Source organism: Lolium perenne, chromosome 4, assembly GCF_019359855.2.
Source record: "Lolium perenne isolate Kyuss_39 chromosome 4, Kyuss_2.0, whole genome shotgun sequence".
Classification (NCBI taxonomy): domain Eukaryota; kingdom Viridiplantae; phylum Streptophyta; class Magnoliopsida; order Poales; family Poaceae; genus Lolium; species Lolium perenne.
This window is the reverse complement of record NC_067247.2, coordinates 54,244,498-54,266,068: the sequence shown is the minus strand read 5'-3', so window position 1 is coordinate 54,266,068 and position 21,571 is coordinate 54,244,498. Positions and strand designations below refer to the sequence as shown.

The window sequence follows — 21,571 nt, the reverse complement described above, 5'->3', positions numbered from 1 at the left end:
ACATCCAATGTTCATGATTATGAAACTAATCATCTATTAATCAACAAGCTAGTTAAGAGGCATACTAGGGACTCTTTGTTGTTTACATATCACACATGTATCAATGTTTCGGTTAATACAATTATAGCATGGTATATAAACATTTATCATAAACATAAAGATATATAATAACCACTTTTATTATTGCCTCTTGGGCATATCTCCAACATGGCTGTGGACGGCGGTGTGGCTGGTGAAAAGGGAAACGTGTGTTCGTCAAAAACCACATGACGCGAGATAAAAACTTTGTGTGTTGTAAGGTCAAAACAACGATAACCCTTGTGCTCCCTGGGATAACCAAGGAGGACGCAGCGAGCAGAGCGAGGGGAAAGTTTGTGCTCGACTGTGGGTGTGAGGTTGGGAAAACAGAGGCATCCGAACGTGCGTAAGTGATCGTAGGTGGGATGAATGTTGTAGAGGAGGAAGTAGGGCGTAAGATGGTTGATGGCACTGGAAGGACGTATGTTTAGAAGAAGGTTGGCTGTGTGTAGTGCCTCAACCCAAAAGGAGGGAGGCATGTGGGCTTGGAATAAGAGGGTGCGAACAACGTTGTTGGTGGTGCGGAGAAGACGTTCAGCACGGCCATTTTGTGGGGACGTATAGGGACAGGAGAGTCGGAGAGAAATGCCGTGCGTGGAGAGGAATGAGCGGAGGGTGGTGGTGAGGAACTCACCACCGTTGTCGCACTGGAGGCAGCAGAGGGTGGTGTGAAATTGGGTTTGGATGAACGAGAAGAAACGCAGTAGTGTGTCACACGTATCGGATTTAGCATGCAATGGGAAGACCCAAGAAAAATGAGAGAAATCATCAAGGATAACCAAATAATATTTATAACCGGAACAACTTACAACTGGAGATGTCCATAGGTCACAATGAATAAGATCAAAGGGAGCGGTAGCTCGAGAATGGGAAACAGAAAATGGTAGACGAGTGTGTTTTCCTAATTGGCAGGCGTCACACAACGCAGTGGTGGAGCCTTGTTTATTACATGATGAGAGGAAATCTAATGGCAAATGAGCTAAAGCGGCAGGACTGGGGTGACCAAGCCGTCGGTGCCAGACATCAATGGAGACAGTGAACGCCGAGGGTGTGGATGCGCCGCGATCGCCGTGGAACGGATAGAGGTCTCCAGAGCTATTGGAGCGTAGAAGAACTTCCTTGGTAGCTAGGTCCTTCAAGGTGAAACCAAATGGGTCAAATTCGACTGAGCATAAATTGTCGCGAGTAAATTTGCGAGTGCTAATTAGGTTTTGAATCAGATGTGGGGAGACAAGAACATTGTTGAGGTGGAAAGGGCGAGGGGGGAGATGGGTTGTACCGGTGGCGACGACAGGGAGACGTGACCCGTTTCCTACGATGATATGCGGAGAATTTGAGCCTAATGAGGGATGAGACGAGATCAAAGTACCTGGGTCGCTGGTGACATGCGAGGTGGCGCCAGAGTCCATCACCCAGTCGCCAACGTGGGTGAGGAAGGCACTGCCATAGCTGGGAGCAGATTGGTACCTCGTGGTGTAGTCCTACGCAGGCGCCTGGTGTTGCTGTGGTGGCGGAGATGGGTACTGCGGGAGCGGGAACGTGGGCGTGGGCGACGGAGTGTGCGCAGCTTGCGCAGCGACAGGAGCAGGAGTCGCCGGTGCGTACATGAGCAGGTACGCCTGCGTCGGCACGGTGATGCTGTCCAGGACTGGCGCGTAGTTGACGTGGGAGGTTTAATGGCGGTTGACGGGCTTGGTGGAGTGTCTTGATTCGTCCCCGGCAACGGCGCCAGAAAATAGCTTGATGTCTACGCCCCCTCCTTTTCCTGTAGACAGTGTTGGGCCTCCAAGAGTAGAGGTTTGTAGAACAGCAGCAAGTTTCCCTTAAGTGGATCACCCAAGGTTTATCGAACTCAGGGAGGAAGAGGTCAAAGATATCCCTCTCATGCAACCCTGCAACCACAAAGCAAGAAGTCTCTTGTGTCCCCAACACACCTAAGAGGTGCACTAGTTCGGCGAAGAGATAGTGACATACAGGTGGTATGAATAAGTATGACCAGTAGCAACGGTGCCAGAAAATAGCTTGCTGGCGTGTAGTTGATGGTGGTAGTATTGCAGCAGTAGTAACGCAGTAAAACAGTAAACAAGCAGCGATAGCAGTATTTAGGAACAAGGCCTAGGGATTACACTTTCACTAGTGGACACTCTCAACTTTGATCACATAACAGAATAGATAAATGCATACTCTACACTCTTGTTGGATGATGAACATATTGCGTAGGATTACACGAACCCTCAATGCCGGAGTTAACAAGCTCCACAATTCAATGTTCATATTTAAATAACCTTAGAGTGCATGAAAGATCAATAGACTAAACCAAGTACTAACGTAGCATGCACACTGTCACCTTCATGCTTATGTAGGAGGAATAGTACACATCAATACTATCATAGCAATAGTTAACTTCATAATCTACAAGAGATCATAATCATAGCATAAACCAAGTACTAACACGGGTGCACACACTGTCACCATTACACCGTGCAGGAGGAATAAAACTACTTTAATAACATTGCTAGAGTAGCACATAGATGAATAGTGATACAAAACACATTGCAATCATAAAGAGATATAAATAAGCACCTCACTATGCCATTCAACAGTGAATAAGTATTCTGTGAAATATAGCCTAAGAGACCCACACGGTGCACACACTGTCACCTTTACACACGTGGGACAAGGAGTCTCCGGAGATCACATGAGTAAAATTCACTTGACTAGCATAATGACATCTAGATTACAAGCATCATCATATGAATCTCAATCATGTAAGGCAGCTCATGAGATTATTGTATTGAAGCACATATGAGAGAGATGAACTACATAGCTACCGGTACAGCCCCGAGCCTCGATGGAGAACTACTCCCTCCTCATGGGAGCAGCAGCGGTGATGAAGATGGCGGTGGAGATGGCAGCGGTGTCGATGGAGAAGCCTTCCGGGGGCACTTCCCCGTTCCGGCGGCGTGCCGAAACAGAGACTCCTGTCCCCCAGATCTTGGCTTCGCGATGGCGGCGGCTCTGGAAGGTTTCTATGGGTTTCGTCGAACGTGATAGGGTTTTCGCGATGGAGGCTTTAAATAGGCGAAGAGGCGGCGCCAGAGGGTCGAAGGGGTGCCCACACCATAGGGTGGCGCGGGCCCCCCTTGGCCGCGCCGGCCTAGGGTTTGGTGGGCCTGTGCCCCCTCCCTGGTGGTTCTCGTGTGTTCTGGATGCTTCCGGGCAAAATAGGAACCTGGGCGTTGATTTCGTCCGATTCCGAGAATATTTCGTTACTAGGATTTCTGAAACCAAAAACAGCAGAAAACAGAACCTGCACTTCGGCATCTTGTTAATAGGTTAGTTCCAGAAAATGCACGAATATGACATAAAGTGTGCATAAAACATGTAGATAACATCAATAATGTGGCATGGAACATAAGAAATTATCGATACGTCGGAGACGTATCAGCATCCCCAAGCTTAGTTCTGCTCGTCCCGAGCAGGTAAAATGATAACAAAGATAATTTCTGGAGTGACATACCATCATAACCTTGATCATACTATTTGTAAGCATATGTAGTGAATGCAGCGATCAAAACAATGTAAATGACATGAGTAAACAAATGAATCATATAGCAAAGACTTTTCATGAATAGTACTTTCAAGACAAGCATCAATAAGTCTTGCATAAGAGTTAACTCATAAAGCAATAATTCAAAGTAAAGGCATTGAAGCAACACAAAGGAAGATGAAGTTTCAGCGGTTGCTTTCAACTTATAACATGTATATCTCATGGATAATTGTCAATGCAAAGCAATATAACAAATGCAATATGCAAATATGTAAGAATCAATGCAAAGTTCACACAAGTGTTTGCTTCTTGAGGTGGAGAGAAATAGGTGAACTGACTCAACAATAAAAGTAAAAGAATGGTCCTCCATAGAGGAAAAACATCGATTGCTATATTTGTGCTAGAGCTTTTATTTTGAAAACATAAAGAGAGCATAAAAATAAAGTTTTGAGAGGTGTATGTTGTTGTCAACGAATGGTAGCGGGTACTCTAACCCCCTTGCCAGACAAACCTTCAAAGAGCGGCTCCCATTTTATTTTATTTTTGGGTGGCACTCCTTCCAACCTTTCTTTCACAAACCATGGCTAACCGAATCCTCGGGTGCCTGCCAACAATCTCATACCATGAAGGAGTGCTTTTTTTATTTTAGTTTTATTATGATGACACTCCTCCCAACCTTTGCTTACACAAGCCATGGCTAACCGAATCCTTCGGGTGCCGTCCAACAATCACATACCATGGAGGAGTGTCTATTTTTGTTAATTAATTTGGGACTGGGAATCCCATTGCCAGCTCTTTTTGCAAAATTATTGGATAAGCGGATGAAGCCACTAGTCCATTGGTGAAAGTTGCCCAACAAGATTGAAAGATAAACACCACATACTTCCTCATGAGCTATAAAACATTGACACAAATCAGAGGTGATAAATTTTGAATTGTTTAAAGGTAGCACTCAAGCAATTTACTTTGGAATGGCAGGAAATACCATGTAGTAGGTAGGTATGGTGGACACAAATGGCATAGTGTTGTTTAGCTCAAGGATTTGGATGCATGAGAAGTATTCCCTCTCGATACAAGGTTTAGGCTAGCAAGGTTGTTTGAAGCAAACACAAGTATGAACTAGTACAGCAAAACTCACATAAAAGACATATTACAAGCATTATAAGACTATACATCGTCTTCCTTGTTGTTCAAACACCTTACTAGAAATTATCTAGACCTTAGAGAGACCAATTATGCAAACCAAATTTTAGCATGCTCTATGTATTTCTTCACTAATAGGTGCAAAGTATATGATGCAAGAGCTTAAACATGAGCACAACAATTGCCAAGTATCACATTACCCAAGACATTATAGCAATTACTACATGTAGCATTTTCCAATTCCAACCATATAACAATTTAACGAAGAGGAAACTTCGCCATGAATATTATGAGCTAAGAACACATGTGTTCATACGAACCAGCGGAGCGTGTCTCTCTCCCACACAAGCATGATGTAATCCAATTTATTCAAACACTAACAAAAACAAAAGCACACAGACGCTCCAAGTAAAGTACATAAGATGTGATGGAATAAAAATATAGTTTCAAGAGAAGGAACCTGATAATTTGTCGATGAAGAAGGGGATGCCTTGGGCATCCCCAAGCTTAGATGCTTGAGTCTTCTTGAAATATGCAGGGATGAACCACGGGGGCATCCCCAAGCTTAGACTCTTCACTCTTCTTGATCATAGTATATCATCCTCCTCTCTTGACCCTTGAAAACTTCCTCCACACCAAACTCAAAGCAAACTCATTAGAGGGTTAGTGCATAATCAAAAACTCACATGTTCAGAGGTGACACAATCATTCTTAACACTTCTGGACATTGCTCAAAGCTACTGGAAGGTAATGGAACAAAGAAATCCACCCAACACAGCGAAAGAAGCAATGCGAAATAAAAGGCAGAATCTGTCAAAACAGAACAGTCCGTAAAGACGAATTTTAAAATGGCACCAGACTTGCTCAGATGAAAATGCCCAAATTGAATGAAAGTTGCGTACATATCTGAGGATCACGCACGTAAATTTTCAGATTTTTCTGAGCTACCTACAGAGAGGCAGGTCGGAATTTGTGACAGCAAAGAAATCTGTTACTGCGCAGTAATCCAAATCTAGTATCAACCTTGCTATCAAAGACTTTACTTGGCACAACAAAACACAAAACTAAGATAAGGAGAGGTTGCTACAGTAGTAAACAACTTCCAAGACACAAATATAAAATAAAGTACTGTAGCAAAATAACACATGGGTTATCTCCCAAGAAGTTCTTTCTTTATAGCCATTAAGATGGGCTCAGCAGTTTTAATGATGCACTTGCAAGAAATAGTATTTGAAGCAAAAGAGAGCATCAAGAAGCAAATCCAAAACATATTTAAGTCTAACAAGCTTCCTATGCATAGGAATCTTGTAAGTAAACAAGTTCATGAAGCATAATGCAACAAGCATATAAAGATAAAACAAGTGTAGCTTCAAAAATTTCAGCACATAGAGAGGTGTTTTAGTAACATGAAAATTTCTACAACCATATTTTCCTCTCTCATAATAACTTTCAGTAGCATCATGAGCAAACTCAATAATATAACTATCAAATGAAACATTCTTATCATGAGTCTCATGCATAAAATTAGTACTACTCCCAACAAAAGCATAGTTATTCTTATTAATTGTAGTAGGAGCAAATTCAACAAAGTAGCTATCATTATTATTCTCATCAAGTGTAGGAGGCATAGTATAATCACAACAAAATTTACTCTCTATAGTAGGTGGCACCAAAAGACCACTATCATTATAATCATCATAAATAGGAGGCAAAGTATCATCAAAGAAAATTTTCTCCTCAATGCTTGGGGGACTAAAAAGATCATGAAAACCAGCTTCCCCAAGCTTAGAACTTTCTATATTATTATCAACAATGGTGTTCAAAGCGTTCATACTAATATTACTACCAGCATGCATATAAGATTCCATAGGTTTTTTAATTTTCGCATCAAACAATCCATGTTTTAAATCAGGAAATAGAATAAGAAGATCATTCTTGTCCATTATGCCAAACTAGTGTAAACAAGAAACAAAAAGATGCAATTGCAGGATCTAAAGGAAATAGCTTCGAGTACTTACAACGGCGAAAATAGCTTAGTAGCCGAGATCCGGAGTGTGAGTACCTTTTACCTTTCCTCCCCGGCAACGGCGCCAGAAAATACTTGATGCTGTCCAGGACTGGCGCGTAGTTGACGTGGGAGGTTTAATGGCGGTTGACGGGCTTGGTGGAGTGTCTTGATTCGTCCCCGGCAACGGCGCCAGAAAATAGCTTGATGTCTACGCCCCCTCCTTTTCCTGTAGACAGTGTTGGGCCTCCAAGAGCAGAGGTTTGTAGAACAGCAGCAAGTTTTCCTTAAGTGGATCACCCAAGGTTTATCGAACTCAGGGAGGAAGAGGTCAAAGATATCCCTCTCATGCAACCCTGCAACCACAAAGCAAGAAGTCTCTTGTGTCCACAACACACCTAAGAGGTGCACTAGTTCGGCGAAGAGATAGTGACATACAGGTGGTATGAATAAGTATGAGCAGTAGCAACGGTGCCAGAAAATAGCTTGCTGGCGTGTAGTTGATGGTGGTAGTATTGCAGCAGTAGTAACGCAGTAAAACAGTAAACAAGCAGCGATAGCAGTATTTAGGAACAAGGCCTAGGGATTACACTTTCACTAGTGGACACTCTCAACTTTGATCACATAACAGAATAGATAAATGCATACTCTACACTCTTGTTGGATGATGAACACATTGCGTAGGATTACACGAACCCTCAATGCCGGAGTTAACAAGCTCCACAATTCAATGTTCATATTTAAATAACCTTAGAGTGCATGAAAGATCAATAGACTAAACCAAGTACTAACGTAGCATGCACACTGTCACCTTCATGCTTATGTAGGAGGAATAGTACACATCAATACTATCATAGCAACAGTTAACTTCATAATCTACAAGAGATCATAATCATAGCATAAACCAAGTACTAACACGGGTGCACACACTGTCACCATTACACCATGCAGGAGGAATAAAACTACTTTAATAACATTGCTAGAGTAGCACATAGATGAATAGTGATACAAAACACATTGCAATCATAAAGAGATATAAATAAGCACCTCACTATGCCATTCAACAGTGAATAAGTATTCTGTGAAATATAGCCTAAGAGACCCACACGGTGCACACACTGTCACCTTTACACACGTGGGACAAGGAGTCTCCGGAGATCACATGAGTAAAATTCACTTGACTAGCATAATGACATCTAGATTACAAGCATCATCATATGAATCTCAATCATGTAAGGCAGCTCATGAGATTATTGTATTGAAGCACATATGAGAGAGATGAACTACATAGCTACCGGTACAGCCCCGAGCCTCGATGGAGAACTACTCCCTCCTCATGGGAGCAGCAGCGGTGATGAAGATGGCGGTGGAGATGGCAGCGGTGTCGATGGAGAAGCCTTCCGGGGGCACTTCCCCGTTCCGGCGGCGTGCCGGAACAGAGACTCCTGTCCCCCAGATCTTGGCTTCGCGATGGCGGCGGCTCTGGAAGGTTTCTATGGGTTTCGTCGAACGTGATAGGGTTTTCGCGACGGAGGCTTTAAATAGGCGAAGAGGCGGCGCCAGAGGGTCGAAGGGGTGCCCACACCATAGGGTGGCGCGGGCCCCCCCTTGGCCGCGCCGGCCTAGGGTTTGGTGGGCCTGTGCCCCCTCCCTGGTGGTTCTCGTGTGTTCTGGATGCTTCCGGGCAAAATAGGAACCTGGGCGTTGATTTCGTCCGATTCCGAGAATATTTCGTTACTAGGATTTCTGAAACCAAAAACAGCAGAAAACAGGAACTGGCACTTCGGCATCTTGTTAATAGGTTAGTTCCAGAAAATGCACGAATATGACATAAAGTGTGCATAAAACATGTAGATAACATCAATAATGTGGCATGGAACATAAGAAATTATCGATACGTCGGAGACGTATCACACGGCAGGGCGCGGGCCGTGGACGCTCGAAGCGTTTGGAGGGATCCTGGCCGCAGGTGGACGAGTAGGGAACGTCGTGCCCACGACAGCGAAGTAGCCCATCCAGGGTGTCTGGCCATTCCGCCCGGTGGTTTGTTCGCCAGGTCCGCGTCCTCCGGGTCCGCCACGACCACGCCCGCGGCTACCACCGCCACCGCCGTGGGGGTTGTTGGTCTGCCCGTGTACATACCCTGGAATAGGGTTCTTGCCACGATAGTTGGGGCTGATGTAGCCGGCGGGGCGAGGAGGAGGAGCGTGGCCGCCGGGAGCCGGGCCGCGGTCGCCACCATGGACGGCCAGGGCTTGTACGCCGGCGTGAGGATGCGGCGAGTCGGTGTCGAGCTCCGCGAGCTGGAGGCGGGAGCAGGCATCGGCGAACGTGGGGACGGGGCTGTTCTTCATGATGGTGGCCTCGAGTTTGAACTTCCGCCGACGCCGTCGAGGAACGCGAGAGCGAGGTCCCGGTCATCGACGGGTGGCTCGACGGCGGCCAGATCGTCGGCAATGCCTTGGAGTTTGGCGGCGTAGTCTGAAACGGAGAGATCGCCGCGGGGACAGTTATGAAATGCCTTGCTGAGGTAGAGATACCTGGATGAGCCGTGGTCGAGGAAGAAGCGACGGAGACGGGTCCAGGTCGAGCAGGCGTGTCCGTCAGATCCTTGCACCAGCCGATGGAGGTCATCGCTCAGGGTTGCGAGAAACCACAGAGAGACATGAATGTCGACGGCGAGCCAGACCGCGTCAGGAGCCGCCGGAGCGGCGCCCTCGGTGATGTGATCGATGGCCTGGTACATCGTGAGCAGCGAGGTGATGATCTGCCGCCACTTGGAGTAGTTGGTGCCGGCGGTGGTGACGGTGAATTTAACGTATTTGGAGATGTGGACGCTGAGAAGGGGGTGGGAGGGTGCGTTGTAGGCCATGGCGTTGTAGGTTGGTATGCCGCCGATGTTGGCTGCGACGGTGAGGGCGTCGGAGATGTTGCCTAGGTTGAAGGCGTCGGAATTGTGCGGCGTAGCCGGAGCACGAGGCATCACGGGCCGCTGGTGATTGGGGGTGTGGAGGAGGGTTGGGTCGATCGGATCTATTGGTGGAACGGTTGTTGGGACTGTGGCCGTCGTCGTGGAAGACGATGTCTCGGCCATTTTTTAGCCTAGTGCTTTGATACCATGAAGATAAATGGATTGCTATCGATGCATTGAGTTGATCAACAGGAGAGAGTACATATAGGTTCATCGAGTAGTGGAGCGAGAGGTGGCCGTGCAGAGGCCCACGCAGGGGCGTGCAGGCGTGGAAATAGGAACTACCCTAGACTAGTTCTACCAGGTACAGATAGGAGGAAGCCGTTATTCAACATAATCGAAGCCTTTTCAGAAATGACGAGTGAGACCGAGGGCGACGCGGAGGGCGCAGCGGAGGGCGCAGCGGAGGGCGCCGCAGGGGCGACGGCGGAGGGCGGCGTTGCTCGACCTCCGGAACCCCTTGCCCATCGTGCGCGCCACCACCGCACCGACGTCCTCTACTCCCGCCCGTCTCTCCCTGGCGGCGGCGTGAAGGGGCGCTTCTGGCAGCCGCTGTTGGAGGTTGAGGACGACGAGGCCGTCAGCGAGCGGAGTGCGGACGAGTCTTCTCCGCCTCCTTCCATCCGGCGAACGGCGACGCTGGGTGAGTTCCTGGACGCGGCCAACGAGCTTGGGGGCTCGCTGCGTTCCAGTGGCCGGCGAACTGCGTTCGCGCCGGGAGGGCGCGGATCCAGATTCCGTCGAGATGTCCGTCCGGGGTGGCCTGCGGCGGTGCCGGGGCGGCGGGGTCGTCCGCGTGACGGGCACCGCGCCGGGATCCGGCGACGCCTCGCCAGGTGCCGGCGGTCGTGGCGGCGCCGCCTGGCGGCGACCTCGAGGCGTGGCCGCCCTTGGGGCAGGGAGCCCTGGCGGAGACGACGCCCCTCCCGCTGTGGGCCGTCCCTGAGTTGGACCTGGGCCGGCGGCCTGCGGAGCCCATGGAGGCCCAGCCGGCTAGGGTTCCCCTGCTGGACCCAGCCCCAGCGCCGCTACCGGCCTTGGGCACGGAGGCCCAGGTAGGCCGAGGCCCAACATCGCAGCCCAACCGGTGGTGGTGGGTGCCGAAGGGGTTTTCTTCGCTTGCACTAGGGTTTCCCGCATCGCGAACAGACGTGCGGCGGCACAGGAAATCGGCCCGAACCATTGCTCTTGCTCAACCCCCACCCCCTCTCCTCCTCTCCTTTGCGGCGGCGGTGATGAGCGGACGCGGGGGAGCGCCGGCGGGCCAAGGCCACGGGCACGGTGGGCGCAACGGCAACGGCAAGCGGCCGGCCGTCGAGGATGCGCGGGCGGAGGCCAACGCCCGGTCCACCCTCCTCAACGGGGACCGCCCTCGCCGGCAAGGGAGCTCGAGCGGCGGCGGAGGTGGACAGCAGCAGCACCAACAGCCACAGTGGTGGCTCGAACGTGAGACAAAGCGGGAGGCCCGGCGCGCCGCGGCGGCGGCGCAACAGCCGGAGAACTCGGAGGTGGACCGCGGTAGGGGCCGTGGATCCACGCGCACGGCTGGGAAACCGCCGGCGCCTCCGGCCAGGAGGCAGCAGGGTGCTGCAGACCCGCCCGTTCCTGCTGGGGGCGGCGCGGGGGGCTCCGGCCTGGCGCAGGTGGAGTGTTTCAAGTGTGGGCGGCCCGGTCACTTCCAGGCCAGCTGCACGGCGGAGCCCATCTGCGTCATCTGCGGCAAGGAGGGCCACCACTCCGCCGCCTGTCCTTCCAAGGGCAAGGAACCGGAGCTCTCCATGATGGGCCATGCCATCTCCAGAGAGGGGTTCTTCTACGTCGACTTTGAGGAGGACGACGACGAGGAGGATGATCTGTCCAACTCGGCCATCATCACCTTCCCGGGGGTGGCTCTGACGGCCGCTGGTTTGGAGCAAGAACTGCGTCATCTGGTCGAGGGCGACTGGGATTGGCAAGTCCGCGTCTTGGGGGAGCGCGAGTTCGCGGTGGTGTTCCCGTCGAGGGACACACTCACCTTCAGCGCCCGGAGCGGCAAGCTGTACCTCACCCTCTGCGGCACGGTGGTGGACATCAAGCTTGCCGATGCGGACCCGGCGCCGGCGGAGAAGCTCCAGGAGGTCTGGGTGCGCGTCTCCGGGCTGCCGAGGTGCATGCGCCGCACCAGGAGGCTCTTGGTGGGCATGCGCATGTTGGGCCGGCCTCTCGAGGTGGATCTCAGCACCCTCAAGGCTAGGGGTCCGGTGAGACTGCGCGTGGCGTGCCGCAACCCCTCCAAGCTGAACGGGGCGGTGCAGTTCTTCCACAAAAGCCTCGGCTACAATGTGGGCATCCGCGTCGAGGAGCCTCGGGGGGTGTCCTCGGCGCCGCGGCCGCCTTCTCCTCCACATCAGGATGATGATATGGATGACGATGACGTCGACGCCAACTCCCCCTCGGAGGACGAGTGGAGGGCCCTGGGAGACAAGGACAGGGCCAAGGCGGCGGAGCGCAGCAAGTCGCTGCCGGCTACCACGCAGGGCAGGGAGCCTGCTGAGGAGGTGGCCGGTGAGCCGGCGGAGCCTGTGGAGGTCATCACGGCCAGGGGTGCCAGTGAGCCGCCGGCTCTCCGTGGCCAGGTGGAGTTGCGGATTGATCAGTATGGGTCCAATCTGAGCAAGTCCGCACCCTGGCCGGTTCCTTTGGTGGTTCTGGAGCAGTCCAGGGCGGCCGAGGGAGCGCGGAGGGAGCTCCCTCCCTCTCTCCCGCCTTCGGCGATCAGGGCGGACCCGCCGGGATCTCCGCCGGTTGACTCCTCCACGCTTCTCACCACCGGGTCGGACTACGACTCCGAGGACTCGTTGGGGTCTCCGGCGACACACAAGGGTTCTGGTCACACGGCGGAGGCGGAGGAGGAAGGAGGAGTGGTGGACGACACGGACGACGTCGCGCGCAGGCCGGCGCTCAGCGGGGTGACGGTGCCGCGGGCTCGACGCATGCGGGCTGTGCCAGTTGGCCCGGCGCGCAAGAGTGCCCAGCTCCAGGGCCCTGCGTCGGCGGTCCCCATCCTGCAGCGCGCCAAGGAGTTCACCGCGGCGAAGAACCTCGACCCGGCAGGTACGATCCCACCCCCTCCTTCTGCCTCCGAGTTCGTGGTTTTGCGCAAGGTGTCGGATGAGCACCTGGAGACGGTGGCGCACGATGCTGGGCTGGCCTTCTCCGTTGAAGCGGGGATGGCCACGGACGTTATCGCGTTTATCCGTGCCAAGGAAGAGGCTCAAGCGGCATTGGCGTTGGCTGGCGCCCGCCGGGCCCATAGTGAGGCCGGCGAGGCTTCCCGGTTGGGGGAGGCTCCTGCTGAGTCGCGTGAGGCCGCTCAGGCAGAGGTTGTCGTCGTGAGTGGGGAGGTTTCTGCCGACCCTTCACACGACAGGGATGCTGCCCCCCATGCCAATGCAAGGGGCAGGAGCAAGACCAGGTTGGCCACCCGTCGCGGACGGAGATGCCCAGGAGCGCCATGAGAGCGGGCTTCTGGAACATTCGTGGCTATCACGCGCCGGGGCGCCAGCCACAGATCCGGGAACTCTTAACCCGAGAGCGGCTTGACATTGTGGGTCTACAGGAGACGATTAAATGCGAGTTCTCGCAGACGGACCTGAGATCGATTGACCCACAAGGGAAATTTGCTTGGCATTCCCTTCCAGCGTTGGGGCACTCGGGAGGGATCCTCGTGGGGGTTAACGAGGACACGTTCGAGGCAATCGCCTGGACGGAGGGGAGGTTCTTCCTTAGGGTGGATACCCTCCAATTAGCCACTAACTGTATGTGGACGGTTTTCGTGGTGTATGGCCCGGCGGATCACCGCTTCTCCGACGAATTCTTGGGGGAATTGTCGCTTGCCGTCAACGCCTGCCCCTTTCCGCTGGTGGTTGGCGGCGACTTTAACCTGATTAGGGGATCAGAGGACAAGTCCAATGACAACATCCACTGGCCGCGGGTGCACAGGTTCAACGAATGTATCGCTGACCTTGCACTTCGCGAGATCCGCAGGGGCGGAGCCAGATACACCTGGACTAACAAACAGCTGAACCCGGTAAGGAGTGTCCTTGATAGGGTGTTGGTCTCCACTGACTGGGAGATGTTATTTCCCCTTTGCTCCCTTACTGGTTTGACGATCATCGGATCGGACCATGCCCCACTGATCCTGGATTCTGGGGAGGATGCTAGGCGTCGTGCCACTCGCTTCTACTTTGAGAAGGGTTGGCTGCAACGCGCGGATTTTGGGGAGTTGGTCACGGCTAAGTGGCATAGCTTGGAGGGACTAGGGGGCCCCTTCTTTGACCCCATCGATGCCTGGCAGCACGTTTCCGGGGGTCTGAGGCAATTCCTCAAGGGCTGGGAAGCCAACATTGGGAAGGCGGAGCGGGCCTTGAAGGAGGACATCCTTGGGAGGATTCAGGCCCTGGATACACGTGCAGACACCACGGGTCTGGATGACGAGGGCTGGGCGCTGAGGTATCATTTGGAAGGCCAACTCACGCACCTGCTCAAAATGGAGCAGGAGTATTGGAGACAGCGCGGTCGTCAGGCCTGGCTCCTCCACGGGGATGCGAATACGGCGTACTTCCATGCGATTGCCAATGGGCGCAGACGTAAATGCACCATCGCCCGTCTGGTGACTGATCAGGGGATCATCACTGAGAGCAGGGACCTGCAGAAGCACATCTATGACTTCTACCGTAACCTTATGGGGGCGGAAGGGGAGAACAGGCTGTTCTCCCTGGCGCAGGATACCTGGGTGGCGGACCGACGGGTTTCGGACGCCGAGAATGAGGACCTTATGCTATCCTTCTCAGGGGAGGAGGTGGACGGGGTGCTCAAGGCTATGAAGGTTGACACGGCTCCCGGCCCGGACAGGTTCCCGGTCATTTTCTTCAAGAGATTTTGGGCCTTGGTCAAGCCCTACATCTTGGCCATCCTTAACGGCTTTGCACTGGGACGTGTGGTTATCGCGAGGCTTAACTTTGGGGTGCTTACGCTCATCCCCAAGGTTCAGGGGGCGGAGGATATTCGCCAATTCCGCCCGATTGCTCTGATCAATGTTATCTTTAAATTTGTTGCTAAAGCGTTTGCGATCAGGCTCTCCCCCATAGCTAACAGTTGCATTGGTAGAACCCAGACGGCCTTCATTAAGGGTAGACTTATTCATGAAGGGATTATTTCCCTTCAGGAGATCATTCATGAGACGAAATCCAAGAGACTTAGGGGAGTCTTCTTGAAACTTGACTTTGAGAAAGCCTACGACCGAGTCAATTGGTCTTTTCTCCGGGAGGTGCTCCTCCGGAAGGGGTTTAACCCAGGGTGGGTCCACCGGGTGCTCAGTTTGGTCTCGGGGGGCCAAACTGCGATCAGCATTAACGGTGAGGTAGGAAACTACTTTAGGAATGGGCGAGGCGTGCGTCAAGGGGACCCGCTCTCTCCCCTCCTCTTCGATTTCGTGGCTGAGGCGTTGGCCGCGATTTTGGACAAAGCCCTGGCGGCGGGACACATTGAGGGTGTTATCCCGCACATCATACCAGGAGGGGTTTCACATCTCCAGTATGCGGATGACACGATCATCATGATCCAGCCAGAGGACCTGGCTATCACCAACTTGAAATTCCTCCTTCTCTGTTTTGAGAACATGTCGGGGCTCCGCATTAACTTCCATAAGAGTGAGGTCATGGTCATGGGGACCTCGGACCGGGAGAAACAGAGGATTGCCAACATGCTTAACTGCAAGCAAGGGTCCTTTCCCTTCACATATCTTGGCCTTCCTATCTCCGACCATGCCATTACGGCCGCGGATTGGGGTCCGCTAACAGCAAAGGTGGCTAAACGGGCAGACCCGTGGATGGGTAAATTCATGTCCTCGGCGGCACGCCTCATCCTGGTGAACGCTTGCCTGTCGAGCCTGCCCTTGCACGCCATGGGGGTGTGCATGCTGGGGGACGGCATACACGACGTCCTTCGCAAACACCGCGCGAGATTCTTTTGGGAGGCTAACGGCCCAAAGAAGAAATACCATTGGGTCAGGTGGGACGCGGTTTGTATGCCCAAGTCCATGGGGGGACTTGGCATCATGGACACCAAACTCATGAACGTTTGTCTCATGGCAAAATGGGTTTGGAAACTCTTGTCTGGCGCCCAGGGTTTGTGGGCGGACATCATCCGCGGCAAATACCTGAACGGTAGAGATATCTGGGTAGACTCGCACCCAAGGGGATCACAATTCTGGAACACGCTTCAGAGGATCAAGCGAGTGCTTTGTTTGGGGACAAAGCATCATGTGGTTAGCGGGACATCGACCCGGTTCTGGCACGATTGGTGGTTAGGACCGAGACCCTTTCGGGAGAGATTCCCAGGCCTTTTTGCCATCACGGCAGACCCGGAGGCCTCGGTGGCGCAAGCCGCAGCCGGCTGGTTTTGGGACATCCCCTTGCGCAGGGAGCTTGGCAGGCTTGAGCACGTGGAGCTCTCTGACATCCGGAGGGAACTCCAGACAGTGGATTTGAGGGCCGGACGGGATGTGATCCGATGGTCTCTCGAACCCTCTGGAGAGTTCTCTGTTCGATCCCTATATCTTAGGCTTTGCCAGGGCACGCCACGGAAGCACTATGGGGTGCTGTGGAGGATCGCTGTTCCTCTCAAGATCAGGATCTTCCTCTGGCAGCTAGTGCGCAAACGCCTTCCCTCTAATGACAATATTCGTAGGAGGAGGGGGCCATCTTCGGGGAGATGTGCCCTTTGTGGAGAGATGAAGGATACAAACCACATCTTCTTCACCTGCGTCTTAGCCAGATTCATGTGGAGTGCGGTTAGAGAATTGCTGCATTGTTCTTGGAACCCCACGTGCTTGGCGGACGTTTATAGGCTGCTTCATCCGTATATAGGCCAAACTAAACGGGTCTACTGGATTAGCTGTGCGGCGCTGTGCTGGACCCTGTGGAACATTAGAAACAAATTTACCATTGAGGGGCGCTTCCCTAGTCAACCTGCTGATTGCATATACAAAATGTCTCTCTATCTACAGGTGTGGAAGCAAGTGGCTAGGAGACAGGACCGTGAGGCTGTGGAGCTGACCATTGACAGACTGCGCACGCTCCACACTTCCTCCAGGATGCAGACATAGCATTCTTCGCTGTCTTTATCTTATCTTCTATGTATCTGGACTATGCTGTGTCTGTGTGTTTGTGTTCTCCAAATGTTGGGGCATTTGGATGTGTTAGTTTGTGAACTGTTACCTTCGGGTTATCGGTGTGAGTTGTATCGCGATCCTTCGGTTGTATGGTGTTGCTTTATTAATTTAAAGCCGGGCTCTGCTCGAGCCTTCAGTCTAAAAAAATTCAACATAATCTCCACCACTGGTTTGAGCTATAGGCATGGAAAACACGAGGAATGGATGAGACACCCCTTGACAAAATGTATATACGAACTCTGTACAATCCACCATGTATGGTGGTCTCAGGTTTACACGTGGAACAATATACTTGTCCCAACAAACACATGCTTGTATAGATGAGCAAGAGCATGTAGCAGAACTTGTCTCCTGCCTCACTTATGTGATCTGGGCTGCACCATCCGGTGTAAGTATCATTTTCTCCCAACTTTCGGAACTCCCCAGAGCATGATGGAGAAGAACCGCAAACGAGAGTAGGGCGCGTTTGGTAGGCTGTGAGGGCCTTTTTTTTGCATGGGCTAGGACGTAGAACGGGTCGTTTTGTTGCCTGTGAGCCGCCGCGTTCTTGCACGAACCGGGTTTTAAAGCACCCCGGGACAGGTTCTGGAGGAATGCTCGGGATGGTAGTTTCTGTGAAGCCAGGCCCGTTGTCGCGAGAAGGTTGCACGCGTGGGGAAGGGCGGTAACACGCGCCATAACTAGCCTCACTGTCCCCCCTCTCCTTCGTCTCACTCCTGACCTCATTCTCACCCCCCCCCCCCCCCCCCCCTCCTCCAAACTGTCACATCACCAGGCGGTTCCCCTCTCGCCGACCAATCCGCCGCACCGTCGGAGGAGCACTGGTACCGGAGGAGGAGACGGCGGCGAGCAGCACCGTGACATCGGCTGCAACCTGCTCCGCAGCCTTCATTGGAATGAGTGGCTTCAGGAGAACATCTAACACAATTTAATACATGATCACAACCAGCTTTTCCATATGCACTCTCCTCCTTGTCTTCTACAGTAGACATAAGTACTTATCTCTTCAAATGTTTCTCGTCTCCGGTTTGTTACCCCTGGTTAGTTATTAATGATAGCCAATCTTTGGCAGACCTCGGACAACACCAAGTTGTGTTGCTAGTTTTATTTTGTTTCCAATAGGTCTTCTTCCTAATGTGTATTCAGTATTTCACCCAAAGCCAATTCTCCATTTAAAACAGGTTCTTTTTCAGATTGATATGGTTTTCATCTTATTTGTTATGCTCGATTTGTCGTTCCACAAACCTTGAAAAGGCATGCACTTGCAGACTCCCCAATAATTACGAAGTGTCTGCTTATATTTTGGAAGGAGTGTCTTGCTAAAGAGTAGGTTCTGCCTGACAACGGGTACCTGGAAGAAACTTGCCCGAAACGTTGGTCGTCAATCCAAGGACCCTCGCCATGCATGCCTTGGGCTCCATCCTATCATCTTGCTCCTATGTCCACATTTTGCACTATGAGATCCCTTGTGGCGTGAGGTTTCTAGCCACAATTGATGATTACTTTGGCTCGACCATGAATCTCCGGCTACCACAGCCGGTAAGCCTGATATCCCTAGACCGATCAACCACACGTCGATGAATTAAATCAAATTTCCCCGTCAGAGTGCACTGAGATGGCAGGGAATTGAGTGGTCGGATCAGTCAACAAAATTGTAGAATGGGCCAAGTTGGAAGCATGGGGTGACAGATAAGAGAATTACAACAACCTGAGCAAGATGAATACACTCCACAAAACAACAGGCAGAGCAACCAACCAATTAACTAGGCAGGACCAGAGGAAGTAAAGTATATTTAGAGTCTAATATTTCATAAACAGCACAAGATCCAGCAATAAAGTAAAGCATATGATAATCCTCATATTACAAGGGTTCAGATCTCCTACATTCATAAACTACATATCAGGAATCAATAGGCCCCAACAAAGCACCATTAGGAATGACAAGACACCATCATCCCAATAAAACAACAATCATGCAGGTCTACACTTCCCCTTCTTTTTTCCCGCCTACTTTGATCGCTGCCTCATCTTTCGTCGCTTCCTCTTGAGCCTCCTCATTCTCTTCTTCTTCCACTGAAAGTCAATGGAGGACATAACAGGTCATCAGTACACAGGAAAAAAGTTGACTGCACATATATAAATACCATAACAGCACAACCTCACGACAATAAACAGAAGCGACGACTACACTTTCAGAATCAGAGAATTGAGTGTTTCATTGGAAATCATCACATGATATCAGAAACACGGACCAATTGTTCATCATCATTTTCCAAACTATGACAAATCCTTTCAAAACAAGAATATAACAAACAGCAAGAGGCACAAGTGTACATCATGTAGCGGACATGACAAGGAAAACAGTACTGTAAGATAAACCTTGTACAAAACAAAGCAAGTACGCACTAAAGAGTCCATTTGACATTCAGAATGAGTAGGAGGATTTTATCATCAAATAGGTCGGACAACAATTGCATTCCTCATCATGTCAACTACAAAGAATTAAACCAAAAACTGCTACAAGAAAGCTGGCAAAGGTAAAGACTAGCATCCTCTCAGACAAATGCCTCGTTTGTCCACATGGTGTAATAGAATGGATTACATCAGACTCGTCATCTGTTTTCATCATCATAGAGAACAGCTAGCACATCAAAACCAACTATTTACCTAACGAAAGAAGCAAGACAGACAATACAGGAGACACTAATAGTTAATTCTCAGACAAATGCCTCGTTTGTCCACATGGTGTAACTGAATGGATTACATCGGACTCATCATCTGTGATGATCATCAAAGAGAACGATATCAGAGATTTGAGTGACACAGGCGGCCAAGCAAACCTACTCCATCAAACACACAAGCAATACCCTATATCTACAGGGCAGAAACATCACAAGAAAAAGGCAGACACAAATAAACAGGTTCTCTCAGACAAATGCCTCGTGTTGTCCCCACGGTTGAATGGAATGGATTGTATCGGACATCTAATCAGTGTTGATCATCACCGAGAACCACATTAACAATAATCAGCAAAAACGCAAGAATAGCCCTAGATGAGCACCCCTAGGAGTACACTACATCTGCACCAATGTTCTCTCAGACAAATGCCTCATGTTGTCCCCACGGTTGAATGGAATGGATTGAATCGGACATCTAATCAGTGTTGATCATCACCGAGAACAAACAGAAACGAGCAGCAAAAACAAAAGAATTTGGCGTGTACAAGAACAACTAGTGAACTAAAAACTGCAAGGGCGGACTACAACATCTACAGAAAATAAAAGTTCTCTCAGACAAATGCCTCGTTTGTCCACATGGTTTAATTGAATGGATTTCTTCAGACTCGTCATCTGTTTTCATCATCACCGAGAACAATACGCACGCACAGCACGCAGAAACATGACCAAATCGCGTACACATACACATGTAATCATCTAGTACTATCGAGAACGCGAAGCAGCACGGTAAATCTGAATAACGGCAGCATCGCGCGAGTAAGCAGACATCATGCGGTGGGATCTACAAGGCAGAGGTGAGCTGAACCGGGAACGAACCTTGGCCCTCATCGCGGAGGTGGTGGCGCAGCACGCGTTCTAGGTCTACGTCTCGGCTTGCTGCGGCGGCGGAAATGTAACAGAGGGCTCTCGCGTGGTACTTATAGAGATTGGAAAATGAACCCTAATAGCGCTGGACTGATGGACGGCTCAGATGGAGCCCTGCACCGAGTTCTGTATTCCGGTTGATGGCCCAATAAAGGCCTTATGGCCCATATGCAGTCGTGGCAACAAGAAATCGATGGCCTACTGGGTTTTATTCGTATTCATCATTTTATTTTTACATTTCGTATTTATTTATTACTCCACCCAACTCCACCTTCTCCCCTCTATATAAAGTAGGTGCCAAAATCAATTGTATATCCATCCATTTGTAGATAATAACAGTATCATATCACGTTCATGGATGATCCACGGGTGCTCTCTACCTTGCCCATCTTTAACCTGAAATCGTTCACACTATTTCACGTTGTTTTGACCTTATAGGCATGGGAGACATGAGGAATGGACACGACACACATCAGGTTTCAACTTCTACAAAATCTGCTTGTTCAACCATGTACGGTAGCCCTAGACTTGCATGTCGAACAACAACCACCAGCAGCTCGTCCCAATAAGCAGACGCTTATATAGCCGAGCGGGAGCATGCATCAAAATTCCCCTCGTGCCTCACAAATGGTATGTGGGCTATTTCATGCGATGTAGGTGCTATATTCATCCAAGTTCCTAAACTCCCCAGAGCGTGATGGAGGAAAAACTTGAAGGACAGGAGAAGGTGTGACCCCGCTTGAGCAAGCTCCTCAACCTTGTCTGATCATATCTTTACTAGTACTAAATTACTATTAAATGGGACTTCATACGTTGCTAAAAATATTTGACATCAAGCATTCCCAGGCCGTCACGCAACACTCGCTCAACATCTAATTGAATTCCAATTCCTCAATTCTAGACCTAATTCACTGCATCCAAACACATGGTTAGATCATTTTGCCGGTACATGGCCTCCACCCACCATGAATAGCACTACGAGATCTCCTCGTTAAGTATGCAATCAATC

General features: G+C 50.7%; 1 protein-coding gene, 1 long non-coding RNA gene and 7 other non-coding genes across 9 annotated transcripts; all 9 read right to left on the bottom strand.

Annotated features, from left to right (window-relative positions):
• Window positions 1-9,126: 9,126 nt before the first annotated feature.
• LOC139838948 (uncharacterized) lies at window positions 9,127-9,759 on the bottom strand. The gene has a single exon (XM_071828964.1). The coding sequence runs from the start codon at window positions 9,757-9,759 to the stop codon at window positions 9,127-9,129; it is 633 nt and encodes a 210-aa protein (XP_071685065.1).
• An 8,976-nt stretch (window positions 9,760-18,735) lies between these two features.
• On the bottom strand, window positions 18,736-20,650 carry LOC127292571 (uncharacterized). The gene is made up of 2 exons (XR_007845213.2): window positions 20,515-20,650; window positions 18,736-19,033 (listed from the first exon to the last, which is right to left on the bottom strand). It is a non-coding gene; the product is annotated as an uncharacterized lncRNA (long non-coding RNA).
• LOC127297696 (small nucleolar RNA SNORD18) lies at window positions 19,155-19,234 on the bottom strand. Its single transcript, XR_007849389.1, has one exon. It is a non-coding gene; the product is annotated as a small nucleolar RNA SNORD18 (small nucleolar RNA).
• On the bottom strand, window positions 19,386-19,452 carry LOC127297715 (small nucleolar RNA Z105). The gene has a single exon (XR_007849406.1). It is a non-coding gene; the product is annotated as a small nucleolar RNA Z105 (small nucleolar RNA).
• On the bottom strand, window positions 19,511-19,597 carry LOC127297816 (small nucleolar RNA SNOR75). Its single transcript, XR_007849506.1, has one exon. It is a non-coding gene; the product is annotated as a small nucleolar RNA SNOR75 (small nucleolar RNA).
• LOC127297819 (small nucleolar RNA SNOR75) lies at window positions 19,675-19,759 on the bottom strand. Its single transcript, XR_007849509.1, has one exon. It is a non-coding gene; the product is annotated as a small nucleolar RNA SNOR75 (small nucleolar RNA).
• LOC127297824 (small nucleolar RNA SNOR75) lies at window positions 19,883-19,970 on the bottom strand. The gene has a single exon (XR_007849512.1). It is a non-coding gene; the product is annotated as a small nucleolar RNA SNOR75 (small nucleolar RNA).
• Window positions 20,052-20,139, bottom strand: LOC127297825 (small nucleolar RNA SNOR75). Its single transcript, XR_007849513.1, has one exon. It is a non-coding gene; the product is annotated as a small nucleolar RNA SNOR75 (small nucleolar RNA).
• LOC127297814 (small nucleolar RNA SNOR75) lies at window positions 20,245-20,331 on the bottom strand. Its single transcript, XR_007849503.1, has one exon. It is a non-coding gene; the product is annotated as a small nucleolar RNA SNOR75 (small nucleolar RNA).
• Window positions 20,651-21,571: the final 921 nt, after the last annotated feature.

Coding starts and splice junctions, on each gene's coding strand:
- LOC139838948 (XM_071828964.1), bottom strand. CDS start 9,759: ATGCCTCGTGCTCCGGCTACGCCGCACAATTCCGACGCCTTCAACCTA.